General features: G+C 45.0%; 1 protein-coding gene across 1 annotated transcript in view; it reads left to right on the top strand.

Moving 5' to 3' along the window:
• The first annotated feature begins 5,278 nt into the window (after nucleotides 1-5,278).
• The window catches only part of CCDC6 (coiled-coil domain containing 6), a 112,076-nt gene continuing 103,877 nt past the window's right edge, over nucleotides 5,279-13,477 (top strand). The window contains exon 1 of the mRNA XM_029245201.1: nucleotides 5,279-5,816. Within this exon, the coding sequence (XP_029101034.1) occupies nucleotides 5,508-5,816 (309 nt within the window). The 5' untranslated portion in view covers nucleotides 5,279-5,507. The remainder of the gene's footprint in view (nucleotides 5,817-13,477) is intronic.

Genomic DNA, 13,477 nt, shown 5'->3' with positions numbered 1-13,477 from the left:
CCCAAAGAGTTCCCATGCCAGCCCAACTTTTAAGATATTATATCATTTTGGGGATTTCTGGATGAGGTAGCTAGTATGAGGTATATATGTGAAGCCCTTAACACCATGAGGGTTGGGTCTAGATTGTAACTTTTCCAAAGAGATTTTCTTTTAAACTCTGAACCCAGTTTAAGGAAAACAATCTTTCTTGTTATCTTCCTGTTTGCTGGTAGGAAGACATTCCCCTCCAATCCAGCCTTTCAGTATGGTGTAGCTCTTTGACAGTCTGGTATTTTGTAGGTACCTTAGATACATCTTCCTGCCTTATATGGCCCCAAGGCCTCAAAGTCCTGTCCCTGGTGGGCATTAAACTCAAATGTCATGGTTAGGAAGACCCACAAGTCTACTGCTCCTGTTTCAGCTACCAGGTTACTGCTCTGGTTTCTAGTGTGCTGCCCCTTCCCTTTTTGATTCATACATTTTATTGAAGTATAACATACATATAGAAAAGCACAGATTATAAATATATAACAATATCTTTTCACAAGTGAACATACCTATGTAACATGTACCCAGATAAAGAAAAAGAACATTACTAGAAATCTCCTAATATCCTTTCCAAACACTATTTCCTCCCAAGAAGAATCATTATTCTGACTTCTAGCATCATAGATTAATTTTGCCTACGTTTGAACTTTATATAAATGCAATCACGCAGCATACATTCTTTTGAATCTGGCTTCCTTTGCTTATCATTGTATTTCTGAGGTTCACTCATATTGTTTCTTGGAGTTGTAGTTTGTTTATTCTCATTGTTGTATATTATTTCACTGCATGAATATAACAGGATTTATATTGTAGGTGGACATTTGGTTTGTTTCCAGCTTTCCTCTTTGCTTTTGGAGCCTGGGATTTCCCTTTCTTTCTTTCAAGCTCTGCTGTGTATTTAGTAGGATTTAAAAAGCATTTCCTGCTCAGCAGTTCTGTATGATCTGTGTCAAGATATGTTTTAGGTTTTTCAGACTGCCAGATTTTCAGACATGTAAGTCATATATTTCATTTTTTGTTGAAAATCTTGATTCTCACTTGATTTACTGATGACAGTTCTTTAGACTGCTGTTGGTAGAAATGGTTTTGATTCCTGTAAACAAATAATGAGTAAACACAAGTGTGAGGGTAGAGGTGAGATATGTAATTAAACTTGTAGGTTTTATCTCTTGCCTGGGTTGGATACTGCATATGCAAGGGTAGTTAAATGTTAATAAGTGTAAATATTGAAAAGGCATGTTAAAAGAAATGGGTGATTGAAGACAAACAATAGTAAGAAGTGTAAGTGTGGATGTGACTGTTTGGGTCCAGGATCTCCTGGCTAGTTGACACTGGGAATTGGTTCGTGTTTTTTTTTTGTTTTTTTTTTTTCTGTAGCGCCATGCGGCTTGTGGGATCTTAGTTCCCCAACCAGGAACTGAACCTGGGCCCTCGGCAGTGAGAGCACAGAGTCCTAGCCACTGGACCACCAGGGAATTCCCAGACACTGGGAATCTGATATGAGAGGGAGCCTCTCTTAATGGCTCACTGGTATGTTATCAATATTTTGCCTGAAGAGCCACTCCAAAGTGGGCCTGCTTTTGCCCTGCAAAAGTAATTGTTCTACTAGATCAGTGGTTCTCAACCTTGGGCAATTTTGCAACTTCTGGAGACACTTGGTTGGCACGCTATTGGTGTCTAGTGGGTAGAGGCTGGGAATGCTGGTAAACGTCTTACAATGCATGGGACAGCCCCTCTATCCATGCCCCCAGTGAAGAATTTTCCAATGGACCTAGAGATTATCATACTAAGTGAAGTAAGCCAGATGGAAAAAGACAAATATCATATGATATCACTTATATGTAGAATCTGAAAAAAAAAAGATACAAATGAACTTATTTACAGAACAGAAATAGACCCACAGACATAGGAAACAAATTTATGGTAACTCAAGGGGAAGGTGGGGAGGGAGAAATTAGGAGGATGGGATTAACATATACACGTTAGTATATGTAAAATAGTTAACAAACAAGGACCTACTGTAGAGCAATAGCACAGGGAACTACACTCAGTATTTTGTAATAACCCATATGGGAAAAGAATCTGAAAAAGAATATATATATATATAACTGAATCACTGTGCTGTATACCTGAAAGTAACATGACATTGTAAATCAACTATACTTCAATTAAAAAAAAAAAAAAAAGAATTTTCTGGCTTCAAGTGTTAATAGTGCTGAGGGTGAGAAATTCTGTACCAGACTTAGGGACTAGACTTAGCCTCTAAATCAAGATATATTTAAATAAACACTATCAATTACCTTTCAAGAAAAGATAGCACCCCAGTGGCACATTCTACGATTCTATCCAAATTCTGATAATCTGTGATAACCATCTCATACTTGGCTTACTCCAATTCTTTTTAAAACTGCAATGGTGGGTTCTGCAACCACTAAATCCTTTCAGAGTTTGAATGAAATCACTTGTAGATACTTGTAGACAATTAGATACGTACAGCAATTTATTTAGAGCCACTAAAAATTAAACAACAAAAATCGCCTATGATTTATGCCCTTATTTTAACTTTATTATTGAAAGTTCCAAGGCCATGGAGTAAATCAGCTGCACAAATGGACTCAGACAGATTTCGATGTTGTGCTTTGTAATTAGACTCTAGGTATTCTTTATCTTTGTTGTCATATTTTTGCAGCTTGAATTTAGGACAAAAGAAAATTTTGTTATTTCTCCAATGGAAGTGACGATCTACATTTGTCTCTTCTTCCTCCAGGCAACACAGACTACCATTTAGTCTTCTGATTCATTTCCCCTGGAAAGCTGGGAAGAAGTTTTATAATGATATTATTGGTTTTGTAACTAGTGTTTTCATTGTAATGCTATTACTGAACAAGTGTTGTGATAAATGGTCTGTTTATAAGGGGAACCACTTTTATAAGTAGAAAATTAGACACACTTCTGCTTTGCAATAACAATAAAAAACCACAGTGAAAAAATATTCTCCAGTTTATTCCCATCTGTATCAGCAGGGAAGCTTTAGAAGATGGCTTTCTCCCTAAAGTCTTCTAAACACAGTTACTGCCTGTGAGTACCAGGTCAGGATGCTGTTTTCCTCCAGATCCTGTTCAAGACCAATCCATTTTAAGTTACCATAACCGTGGGCCCTTTAAGAAAGTCAGGCACTTTAAACCCCACCCCTCTGCTGACTTGTAGCAGTAGGTCCTCTTTCTGAGGCAGTTGGTGATAGAGCTGAGAGCCAGCTTGCCCCCTGCTTTGCCTGGAAGGAATGTTTCTAAGTAAGCTTGAAAAGTGGAAGCTTTAAGATACTGTGGGATAGGGAACAATGGAAACTTGTGAAGTATGGAAGCCAGACTGGCTCTTAAGATTCTATCACGGTGCTGGATAAAGTGGAAAGAATGCTGTTAAGTCTGAGTTTCGCCTTGTGGCACTGCTCCCTGCTAGCATTGCTCCTCCATTTCACCCAGCAAGTGAGTTTTCCAGAAGCCGTTTCCAATTTAACGAGCTGCTTGTCTCATGTAGCAGATCCCCAAAAGGAAAAGTCAGCGAGAGGAGTCAGTTTCAGTGAAAATTAAACTGGATCACTTCTAACAGAATTATTTACATTGGTTGTATGCTTCTGAAGAGTAAAGCCAGCTCTCTAGTTTTCTTTTTGTTCCTGCTACAGCAACAGTGACTAAGTCCAGAAGTCCTCTAGTACTAAACTAAAAAATAATTAGGAGAAATTTGGGGCTTAATTGCTGTTGGCATTTTGGAGCTGTCTGCTAGAAGCAGCCATCTTGGTAAAAGACGATGTCATTTGGAACACTTGGAGGTTTCAGTTTACTCCCGGGTACCAGTTTTCATTAGCCATTGAATAACAGTGTAATCATTAAGTCAAGTTTAGGTTTAAAGATAATGGAGGAGTTGGAATAAAAATCATTAAAGCCACTTCTTTATTCTTCCTAACACTTTATAAACTTTCCCCAGAGTTCAAAGCAATAGAAAAAATTTTACACTTTATTTTTTCCTATTTTTTGTTTCCATGTGTTTGTTCTTCCGTTGGCTAAGCTTGGATAATAAAACTAGTCTGGTCAGTTTCATTTTCTGATTTTTATACATAAGTGAAAGCTGTTTTGTGTCAACCGTGTAAAGTGTTTAGAATCATCTCACCTGCTGGGCCAATTTCCTGTAAGCCTTTGTTTGGGAGGGGAGAGGGGAAATACAACTTTTGATTTTGAATTTCTTATGCTTTTCAAAACTAGAACCCTGAATTAGACCACAGTAGCATAATTACTGTTTTATTTTTGACCTACTAAACTTTCCTAGAAGTGGGCTAAATGATCGTAAAGAAGAATGATGGTTATGTTGTATGCCCACTTAGTCACCACTATTAGTATAGCCGAATGCTCTGTCTGCAGTTACTTTGGAAAATTGGCACTTAAAAGAGATGTTTTAATCCACAGAAAGTGTTTCTCTTTTTTTCTTTTGGGATTAGATAAATGTTACTGTCTTAATCCTATTGCGCTACAGGTCCTGGCATCGTCTGCAAGATGCAGAGAGAGAAAAAAGTTGCACCTTGTTTAAACAATTGCGCGCAGTGTGGTTTACCAGATTAGGAGGAGGAGTAGAGAGGGCGGCGTGTCTCTTCTGCAAATTTTTTCTTAACGAGGTTAACCTGTGGCTGCTGTCGCCTCGCCCTACTCGGCTCCTTGCAGGGTAACTTTCTGTTCTGTGAGCGCTATCCGAAGCTTCCCAGGCAAGCTCACGGAGATCAAACTAAAAGGGTTGCGTGTATGTCTGAAACAGACAGAGGGAGACAGGAGCACACACTGTCGGCGGAAGATGGGGCCACGGGCTCGGCCGGGGCTGGATGCCAGAGCCGGGCTGACCTTTCCACGTGTCCCCAGCACCTGCGAGGCTAGTGGGGCGTTAGGTTTCCTTCTCCCAGGAGCTGGCCTGAGCCCGGAAGAGAATGGGCGGCCTCGGGCTTAGGCCAGGGGGCTGGGAGGCCCACCCTCGGAACACTTGTGGCGGGCGAGCGGCTGGCGCGTAGGCTGGCCTGGCCTTCCCGCCCCGGCCGGGCCCGCGCTTCCCCAGCCGGCCGGCGCACGCCAGGAAGAGGGCGGCGGCGGCTGCGGCTGCGGCGGCGGCGGCGGCGGCGGCGGCGGCGGCGGGGGGCGGGTCTCGGAGCTTTCGGCCGGCTTTGCAGGGCGGCCTAGCGAGCGCGCCAGGCCCGGCTGGAGCGAGCCCCAGTGCAATACTGCCCGAGCCCGGGCGGGGTCTCTGTTCGCTGGCAGAGGAGGTCCCTTGGCAGCGGGAAGCTCCCTCTCTTTCTCTCGCAGCCACTCCGAGTCTGCGCCCTGCTGCCAGGCTCCCAGCTCGGCGCTCCCCTGTGCTCGCCCGGCGCCCACTCATTCGCAGCCCAGCCTTCGCCGCCGCCGCCTCCCTGCTCCTCCTCCTCGTCGTCTCCCCAGCCCGCCGCGGCCATGGCGGACAGCGCCAGCGAGAGCGACACGGACGGGGCGGGGGGCAGCAGCGGCAGCTCGGCCGCCATGCAGTCGTCTTGCTCGTCGACTTCGGGCGCCGGCGGCGGCGGTGGCGGCGGGGGAGGCGGCGGAGGTGGGAAGTCGGGGGGCATTGTCATCTCGCCGTTCCGCCTGGAGGAGCTCACCAACCGCCTGGCCTCGCTGCAGCAGGAGAATAAGGTGCTCAAGATCGAGCTGGAGACCTACAAACTCAAGTGCAAGGCGCTGCAGGAGGAGAACCGCGACCTGCGCAAAGCCAGCGTGACCATCGTGAGTGTCCCCCAGGGGCGCTCCGCAGCGCCGACCTCCGCCCGCCCCCGGGAGACGCTGCGCCCAGACCCGGGCGGCCCCCGGGCTCCCCGAGGCTCCCGAGGACCCGCAGAGACCACGCTCCCTGCCAAGACCCGCCGGCCCCAGAGGGTGGGGGAGAGGGAGGTGTCCCTTCGGGGCCGCGCGGGTCTGCCCTCCCCGGGGTCCAGGCCCCTCGCGGGGTGCGGGAGGAGGCCGCTGGAACCACCACCCGCGTTTCCTTGTCGCCTCTGGGGAGGAGGCCCCTCCCGGGCGGAGCTGGAGGCCGGCGGCGTGGCTGGGGAGGCGGGGTGGGACTTTTTTCAGTCCTAGTTTGCTTGAGGGGTGCGTGCAGAGCCCGGGAGCCCTAGGCAGAGGGAGAGGGAGGAAGCCGGGGCCTGTTCCGGGGGCCTGCGTTGGGGTTCGGGGGGTGCGCAGCTGGGCTGGGCACTTCGCTGGCATCAGGACGGCGCTATAGCTGGATCGCCCGGGGAGGGGGCGGGAGAGAGTGGCCGGGAATCCGGGAAGTGGAGTTTTTCTGGCCAGGATCGAGAGGGAAGGGCGGGTACCGGAGCTGATGCTCCCACCTCCGTTGGAAGCCCTTTCCTTGGGTGGGGGGTGGCGGCGGCGGTGTACAGCCGGGAGAATGCAGCATCTTATACCAGCCTGGACAGAGTGAAGGCTACGAAGCCTGAACCGGCCGAAACCTGGGTGAAGGGGATCGACTGACTCCCTTGCTGAGCAAGATGTACGTGTGTTTGCTTCATTGGTGGTGGAGTGCCTAGGGATATTTTGCCTCGGAGTCCAGATACTTGACGGGAGAACGGGCTGTCTGTTCTGTTTCCACCTGGCCTCCAGAGGCGCTCCCGAAGAGGGGAAGTTTAGGGGTGTAGGTCTCCCTTTTAGTGTAGCAGGCCTTTAGAAAGGCCACTATTAGCTATGGTGAGGCGAAACATAACTGGAAAAAGTACATTGTGTGCTCTCACCTACCATCCCTGCCAGCTAGCCACATCATTAACTTGCAGGATCCCCATACAGACAACCCTGTTGAGATCAAAACAGATTCACAGCCAGGAGGAGAGAGGAAAGTGTCAAGAAACCAAGGGGATAAATTGCTATTGCTGCTGCAGAGTAGCTGAACCTTCAGATGGAGAAAAAGGCATGAACTTGGGGACAGATCAAAGATCACGACCCTGGAAAGGAAATGGGGCGAGTTTAGGATGCCCCTGTGCCAGGAAAAAGTCTTCAGTGGAGGAGGGAGTGTGTGTACGCTCCCCCCCAGTGCTAGCTCACACTTGGGAACTGGATGGCATTCTGAATTTGCTTAGAAAGCAGGTTTTCACCCCAGTTTCAGTGTGATGGGCAGCCTAAATAGAAATTGATTGTTGAAAGACACTCCGCATGCTCAAATCCAGCCCTGGTGAATGGCATTGGAGCCATATTCATGTGTCTGCAGACTGTAAAGTTCTTGAAGTGCCCTTTTGGTAGGAAGGGGGAGGAATTTGCAGAGGCAGCCACTTCCAAGCCTCTTGAGTAGCTTTTTTGGCTGAGAGAGATGTCTACGGTGAGTGGGGGTTTGAGAAGAGGGGGAAGCTGGTGGAAGCAATTTAGTTAAGGTTGGAGTTAGTAAATGAGAGGGTTCTTTGGTCTCTTGGAGAATGTGAACCACCAAAAGCAGCAACACTTACATGAAACAGAATCTCTGGCTTCTTGTGTACTGTGAGCAATTCAGGCTGTTTTTGTTTGGGAGGGAGGATGGGGGGCGGTGGAGAGACTAGGAAAGGGTTATCTGTTTGACACCTGGCCATATTAAAAAGTAGGTCTGTAAATTGTACACCACACGTTGGCTTTGCATGGACAAACACATTCGTTCCTGGTGTATAAGATCAGAGGCCTCTGAATACTTGGTGAGAAGAGCGTGCGAGGTGGTGGCTTCCTTGGCACTTCCCTCAACTAAAACTGACATTTCACCAAATACGCCTTGTGAAATGTTCTGTCTGTGGCCTCACTGAGTCAAATTTTAAAATTGTTTTAGATGACAGCCTATACGTACCAGAAATTTCTCCATGCTTCTTTAATCTCTGATTAATATAATCAGGGAAACAAAGTGCTTGTGGTTTCCTGAGTTCCCTAGTACTTGGCAGGTGTTACTAAGGCAAATGCAGAGGAGAGATTCCTTTCAGCTTTTGAGAGTTTTGTTAGAGTTAACTGACCTAGGAGGAAGATTGTGTTTGGTGGGTTTGACCTCTAGGGTGTGTAATTTGCGAGAAGAAATGTGTGCGAACACATGAACTGGGTCTGTGGATGTAAGGATTCCATTGAACAGCACTGTCATAGTCTATGTCAAGGTTAAGCTGCACAGCCCCTGACAACTCTAACTGAAATATAGCCCTTGCTGGTAGCTGCCCAGGAAGTGTTTGACAAGGTGTAGATATTCAGTTAAGTGAAGGCTTTGCTAGATTTTTCACTATCGAGTTTATTTGAAGGGAAGATGGTACCAGAATCCTATTAGTACTTGCCTTCATGGCTCTCACTAGTTCCTCTAATTGTGATATTAACTTTCATGTTTTGAACACAAAAGGCGATTATGGATGTCTTTCATTTTCCTTGAACGTATTCAGGAAGTTACCTTGCTAATCAGCTACACCCTGGGAAGAGAGCAGTGTGCTTTTATTAAAACTTTTTTAGAGTAGTTTTAGGTTTGCAGAAAATTTAAGCAGAAGGTGCAGAGATTTCCCCAATATTCCCTGCCCTTCCTCCCATCCTCCATTATCAACATCCCCCATCTGAGTGGTACATTTGTTACAATCAATGACCCAACATTGAAACATCTTAATCACCCCAAGTCTGTAGTTTACATTAGGGTTCACTCTTGGTGTTGTACATTCTATGGGTCTGGGCAAGTGTAAAATGACATGTAGCACCATAATAGTATATAGAGCAGATCCAGTGCCCTAAAAATCCCCTGTGCTCTGATTTTTCATCTGTCCCTAACTCCTGGCCACCACTGATCTTTTTACTGTCTCCATAGTTTTGTCTTTTCCAGAAAGTCATATAGTTGGAATCATACAGTCTGTAGCCTTTTCACATTGACTTCTTTCACTTAGTAATACGCATTTAAGTTTCCTCCATGTTTTTTCATGGCTTGATAGCTCATTTCTTTTTAGTGTTGAATAATATTCCATTGTTTGGCTGTACCACAGCTTACTTATCCATTTACCTACTGAAGGACTTGGTTGCTTCCAAGTTTTGGCAATTATTAATAAAGCTGCAGTAAACATCTGTGTACAAGTTTTTGGGTGGACAGAGGTTTCAGCTCATTTGGGTAAATACTAAGGAGCACAATTACTGGATGGTATGGTGAGAGTGTGTTTATTTTGTTGAGAAACTGCCAGTCTTTTTGAAGTGGCTGTAGCATTTTGCGTTCCCACCAGCAATGAATGAGAGCTCCTGTTGCTCCACGTCCTTGCTAGCATTTGATGTTGTCTGTTTTGGATTTTGCCCATTCTACTAGGTGTGTAGTAATATCTCATTATTGTGCCCTCTTTTTTTAAGCCAAGTCCAAAGGCCAGTAGAAGTTCTTAACCAGTGGTCTTTTCTGTCTCTTTTGGTATGTAGGCGTTTACTCTGGTCCAGCTACCCATTTAGTAAAGGACTGGTTTCATGGGTCTGGGTTCTCCGCCTTTGTATGATAGAGGTAAACATCATCTGTGGGGAAGAACCAACTGTACGAGGCCCTTCATCCATGTCTACAAGTGTCTGGTGTTACCACTTGCCCCCGGTGTGTTTTCTTTGGCTTAGAGGTGGAATGGAATGTTTTGAGTGATTATCTGATTTCTCCCAGTAAATCAGCAGTGGAACCAGACTGCTTATTATCGATCATAATTTCTCCTTTGGAGTGGAGAAAATAAACAACAAATGCTCAGTCACGCTGTTGAGTAGCTTTTAGATGTTAGGTTAAGTCTATCTGGCTTGTCCTGTGAATTAAAGTGTAATCGGAGACTATCTGACTCAGTGTAGTGAGATGTGTCCAGGGGTCGCGGTCTCTGAGAAGATGAGGAAATGCAATTGTGGGCAGTAATTGAATGGCTTGTAAGTTCTGGACTAGTTTCTCAGGGTATAAGCAGGGTCTCATACTTGGCGTGGCTAGTTCTCTAGTTCTCTAAGGTGTGTTTTCTATACCACTTCAGGCCTTCGCCATGTGTTTGGTTAGAAAATAAATGCCTATGTTAAATCACTAGAATTTAGTTGTCTTTTTCTATCTATAAAATTAGTCTTTCATTATAGAAGTTTAGGGAAATACAAAGGCATTTTGAAGTTATAGTAGAAAAACATGTTTGTACGGCATGATTAGAAAACCTGGCTGTTTTAAACATCAACAGTGTAATGATTTCATTAACCAGTAAAAGCCACCGTATAGTTAATATTGTGGATTTTGGATTATTTGTTCTGGAAGCCTAATACATTATTTTCCATTTTTTAAGACTTTGTTTTGGCAGACTCTATGAAGCTATCAGATCAACATTGCCCTTATAAAAAGGTGTAGTGTGTGTCATTTTTTTTTTTCCTGCTTTAAAAGTTTTTTTCTTAGATTCTTATGGTAACACCCAACTTTAGACACAACTCTGAGAAAAGTATGACCTCACAGTTAGGTCTAATCATACACAAATCCAGTCTTCTTAAAGAGGCTATTCTTAGATTTCTTCTATATGTTTCATATAATCTCTTTGTATTTGATTAAAAAAAAATCCCCACAAAACCGTAGAGGACAGTTGTGACAGTCTCTTCTAGTGCTTTTATTTATTTTGCTGAGGATGGGGAATAGTTCAGAGAATCACCAGTATCTAGTTTGTGGTGACTCTTGTTCAAGACCAGAGACACTGGTCTGAAGCAGAAATCCAAGTTGGCCGTTGCTGGCTCACAGATTTCCAGTGGCTTCCATTGCCCTCTGGATCCAGGTAAACTTCCTGTGGTTTACCAGGCACTGTGTGCTCCAGCCCCTGCTTGCTTCACAGACACACCCCTCACATTCTCAAAGCTCCCACTCTGCTGAACTGCTGGTTCCTGGAATTTCAGTAGATTTCTCTGGCTTCTCTAAGATGTACCTCCTGCCCTTTCCTACCCCTTCACCTAGTAAATGCAAGTAGACTATACTTCCTCCCTGACCCCAGCGTGCGCGAGCGCTGCCTGTTTACCAGCCACACGCTGGGTTACGTGCCCATTCATGAGACCGCCCCTTCTCCAGGCCCCCATCACATAGGTCTCCCCTTTGGGAGATGGGAGATGTGTTCATTCCTTCAGGGGCAGAATTTGCCTTGTTCACTTCCGTTCCTCAGTGCTTGGCATGCAGTAGACACTCAACGGGATGTTGGGTTGACCGCAGAGGCATTGGGTGATGAGGTGTTTTTGTTTTGTTTTTTACTGGGCAAGGGCACCAAGACTGTCTCCTGACCTTGTGCTCATAGAGCTGCTCTGCTACCTGTGTCCGGAACAACAGCAAACGCCATCTTCACCATCGTTGGACGGATGAGTGGATATATTGTATACTTTGGTGGAACACTACAAATCAGTGTGTGTCCCAAGCCTTTGCTTTCTAACTGTGGATGATGTTGTAGGCTACTTTGTAGCATATACCTAGGTGTTCATGATACATTTCACCTCTAAAAGGGGACAAAGTGTCTTTGGGTTCACCTTTCCAAGGGCTTTGTTGGAAGTGTTCAGATTTGCCACCTCAGTTTTGGTGATGGTGGCAGGTCACTCCAGGTGTTTCTTATAACCGAATTTAATGTTGAAATGCCCCACAGCGGCTTCTGGGAAACAAGCATGGCCGTCAAGGGTGGGGAGGCATCAGGGCAATTACCAGGCACCTGAATCTCCAAACTGAGGAAGTTGCTGCAAACAGGATGGGGAGACTTGCTGAATTCTGTGGATTTCCACACGTGGCTTGCAGAGTGGAGTTTGGGGGGTTGATAGAGTGTCACACCCAGTGTGTACTTGCATTCATTTTTCTTTTTTTCTTCTTTTTTCTCAACTTATGCCTTGCAGCATTTACACCTAGAAATGCTAATATGAGCTTTTAGACTCATACAGCCAGGTTGAGCAAGGAGTAACAGTCACCTTCCTTGTTCCCTCAGTGGATAGGTGTTGTATTTTGTTTTCAGTCACCGTGCAGTTGCTTTTAGATTGATTGATCATCAAAGCTAGCGAAGTAAATGTTCACAGGTTCAGGGTGTGCTTTCTTGGTGGTGGTTGAAATTTTCTTGACAGGGGAACGAATGTTCTGGAAGATATTTCTAATCGTCAGGATCTTGGAGTGGGGTTAACTTGCAGACTCTTCCTATTTTACTTCTCCAAGGCTGTCAGATTTTCTTATCTTTGATGCTTCTCAAGCCCACAGCTGTGGATTTTATCCCTATTTACTCCTACCAGTAAATTGCAGATGTCACACTGTGTAGGCCTTCTCTTTTAGGGAGAGTATTAATATTAAACAAAGGGTTAATAGTTTGATGGTTATTTAGAATGAACTCACCTCCTTACTTATTATTAGTCCCTAGATTCGATGCTTGGGGTGCAGTTTGGTGATTAAAGTTCATTTTAATACTCACTCATTTAATGCTGGGAAATTTTCACTTCTTCAGTATGGCACGGAATGGCGTGTGATAAATACAGCCTGAAATAGGATTCAACCTACAAGTACTTGGGAACTGCCTACTGTGCGCCAAATACTCTGAAATACCCAGAAGGAATGTAAGGCCTTCTCCAGCAGGATTGCACTTGACTTGCATTCCGCTTGGCCCCAGCTGGGTGCCGTAGGGAATTCAGAGCAGAGGGAATGGTCCTTCCCTCTCCAGCACTTTGCAGCCCAGAGAGTTGTGAAATGCAGAAATAACCAACATACAAGTGGAAACAAGAAAGGTAGTTCAGGCAGACTGGTGCCAGGGTTCCAGGGAGGGCTGGCTTACCTTCCACCTTCCAAAATGAAGTTCATCTAATGCGGTGAATACATCTGAGGAAAACAGTGTGTCATATTCACTCACAGTTCGATTAGCTTGGAGTTTATTTTTATTTTGTAAGGCAGAGATGGGGAGAACTGTTGCTCAATTTGTCTGTCCAGGTGGCACCGAAAGGCTTTTTGTTTGTTTTTAATTTTCTTTTTATGTGCTGATGACTGAAAAGAAATGGCATTGATGTTTTTAATTTCATAATTTACATCTGCCTGTAGATCAAAATTATGTAGGTGGTTTTTTTCATCTATTCCTGTTACACTCTGGGGCCCACCCACTTTCCTTACATGGAAATTGTTGGATGGACCAAATTTCTTAAGTCTTTAATGGGAAACTGTGTTTACCTTAAAGTTAATTAGAGATACTAGTTTATGGACAATTTCAAACTCCAGTTTTTAAAAAAGCGGTGTTGATTGATGGGATAATCTTCCACGCATCTGTTCCAAATCAAACCAGCCTCTGTGGGTGCCAGGTTTGTGTCACCAGTGAGCTAGTTAATACCCTTCAGGGCATCTCAGGGCACTTGGGATCAAATGAGGCCATTCGCTGCTAAGGAGCAGAGTTGGCATATTCAGCTAGACAGACATAGCTCATAATTCAAAAAAGTTTTCCATAGGAGGAAAGAGGAAAGTAAAAGAA

This window comes from Monodon monoceros, unplaced genomic scaffold (assembly GCF_005190385.1).
Source record: "Monodon monoceros isolate NGI ecotype Baffin Bay Population unplaced genomic scaffold, NGI_Narwhal_1 Super_Scaffold_4, whole genome shotgun sequence".
Classification (NCBI taxonomy): Eukaryota; Metazoa; Chordata; class Mammalia; order Artiodactyla; family Monodontidae; genus Monodon; species Monodon monoceros.
The sequence above is the reverse complement of the archived record's forward strand: the minus strand, read 5'-3'. Positions and strand labels throughout refer to the sequence as shown.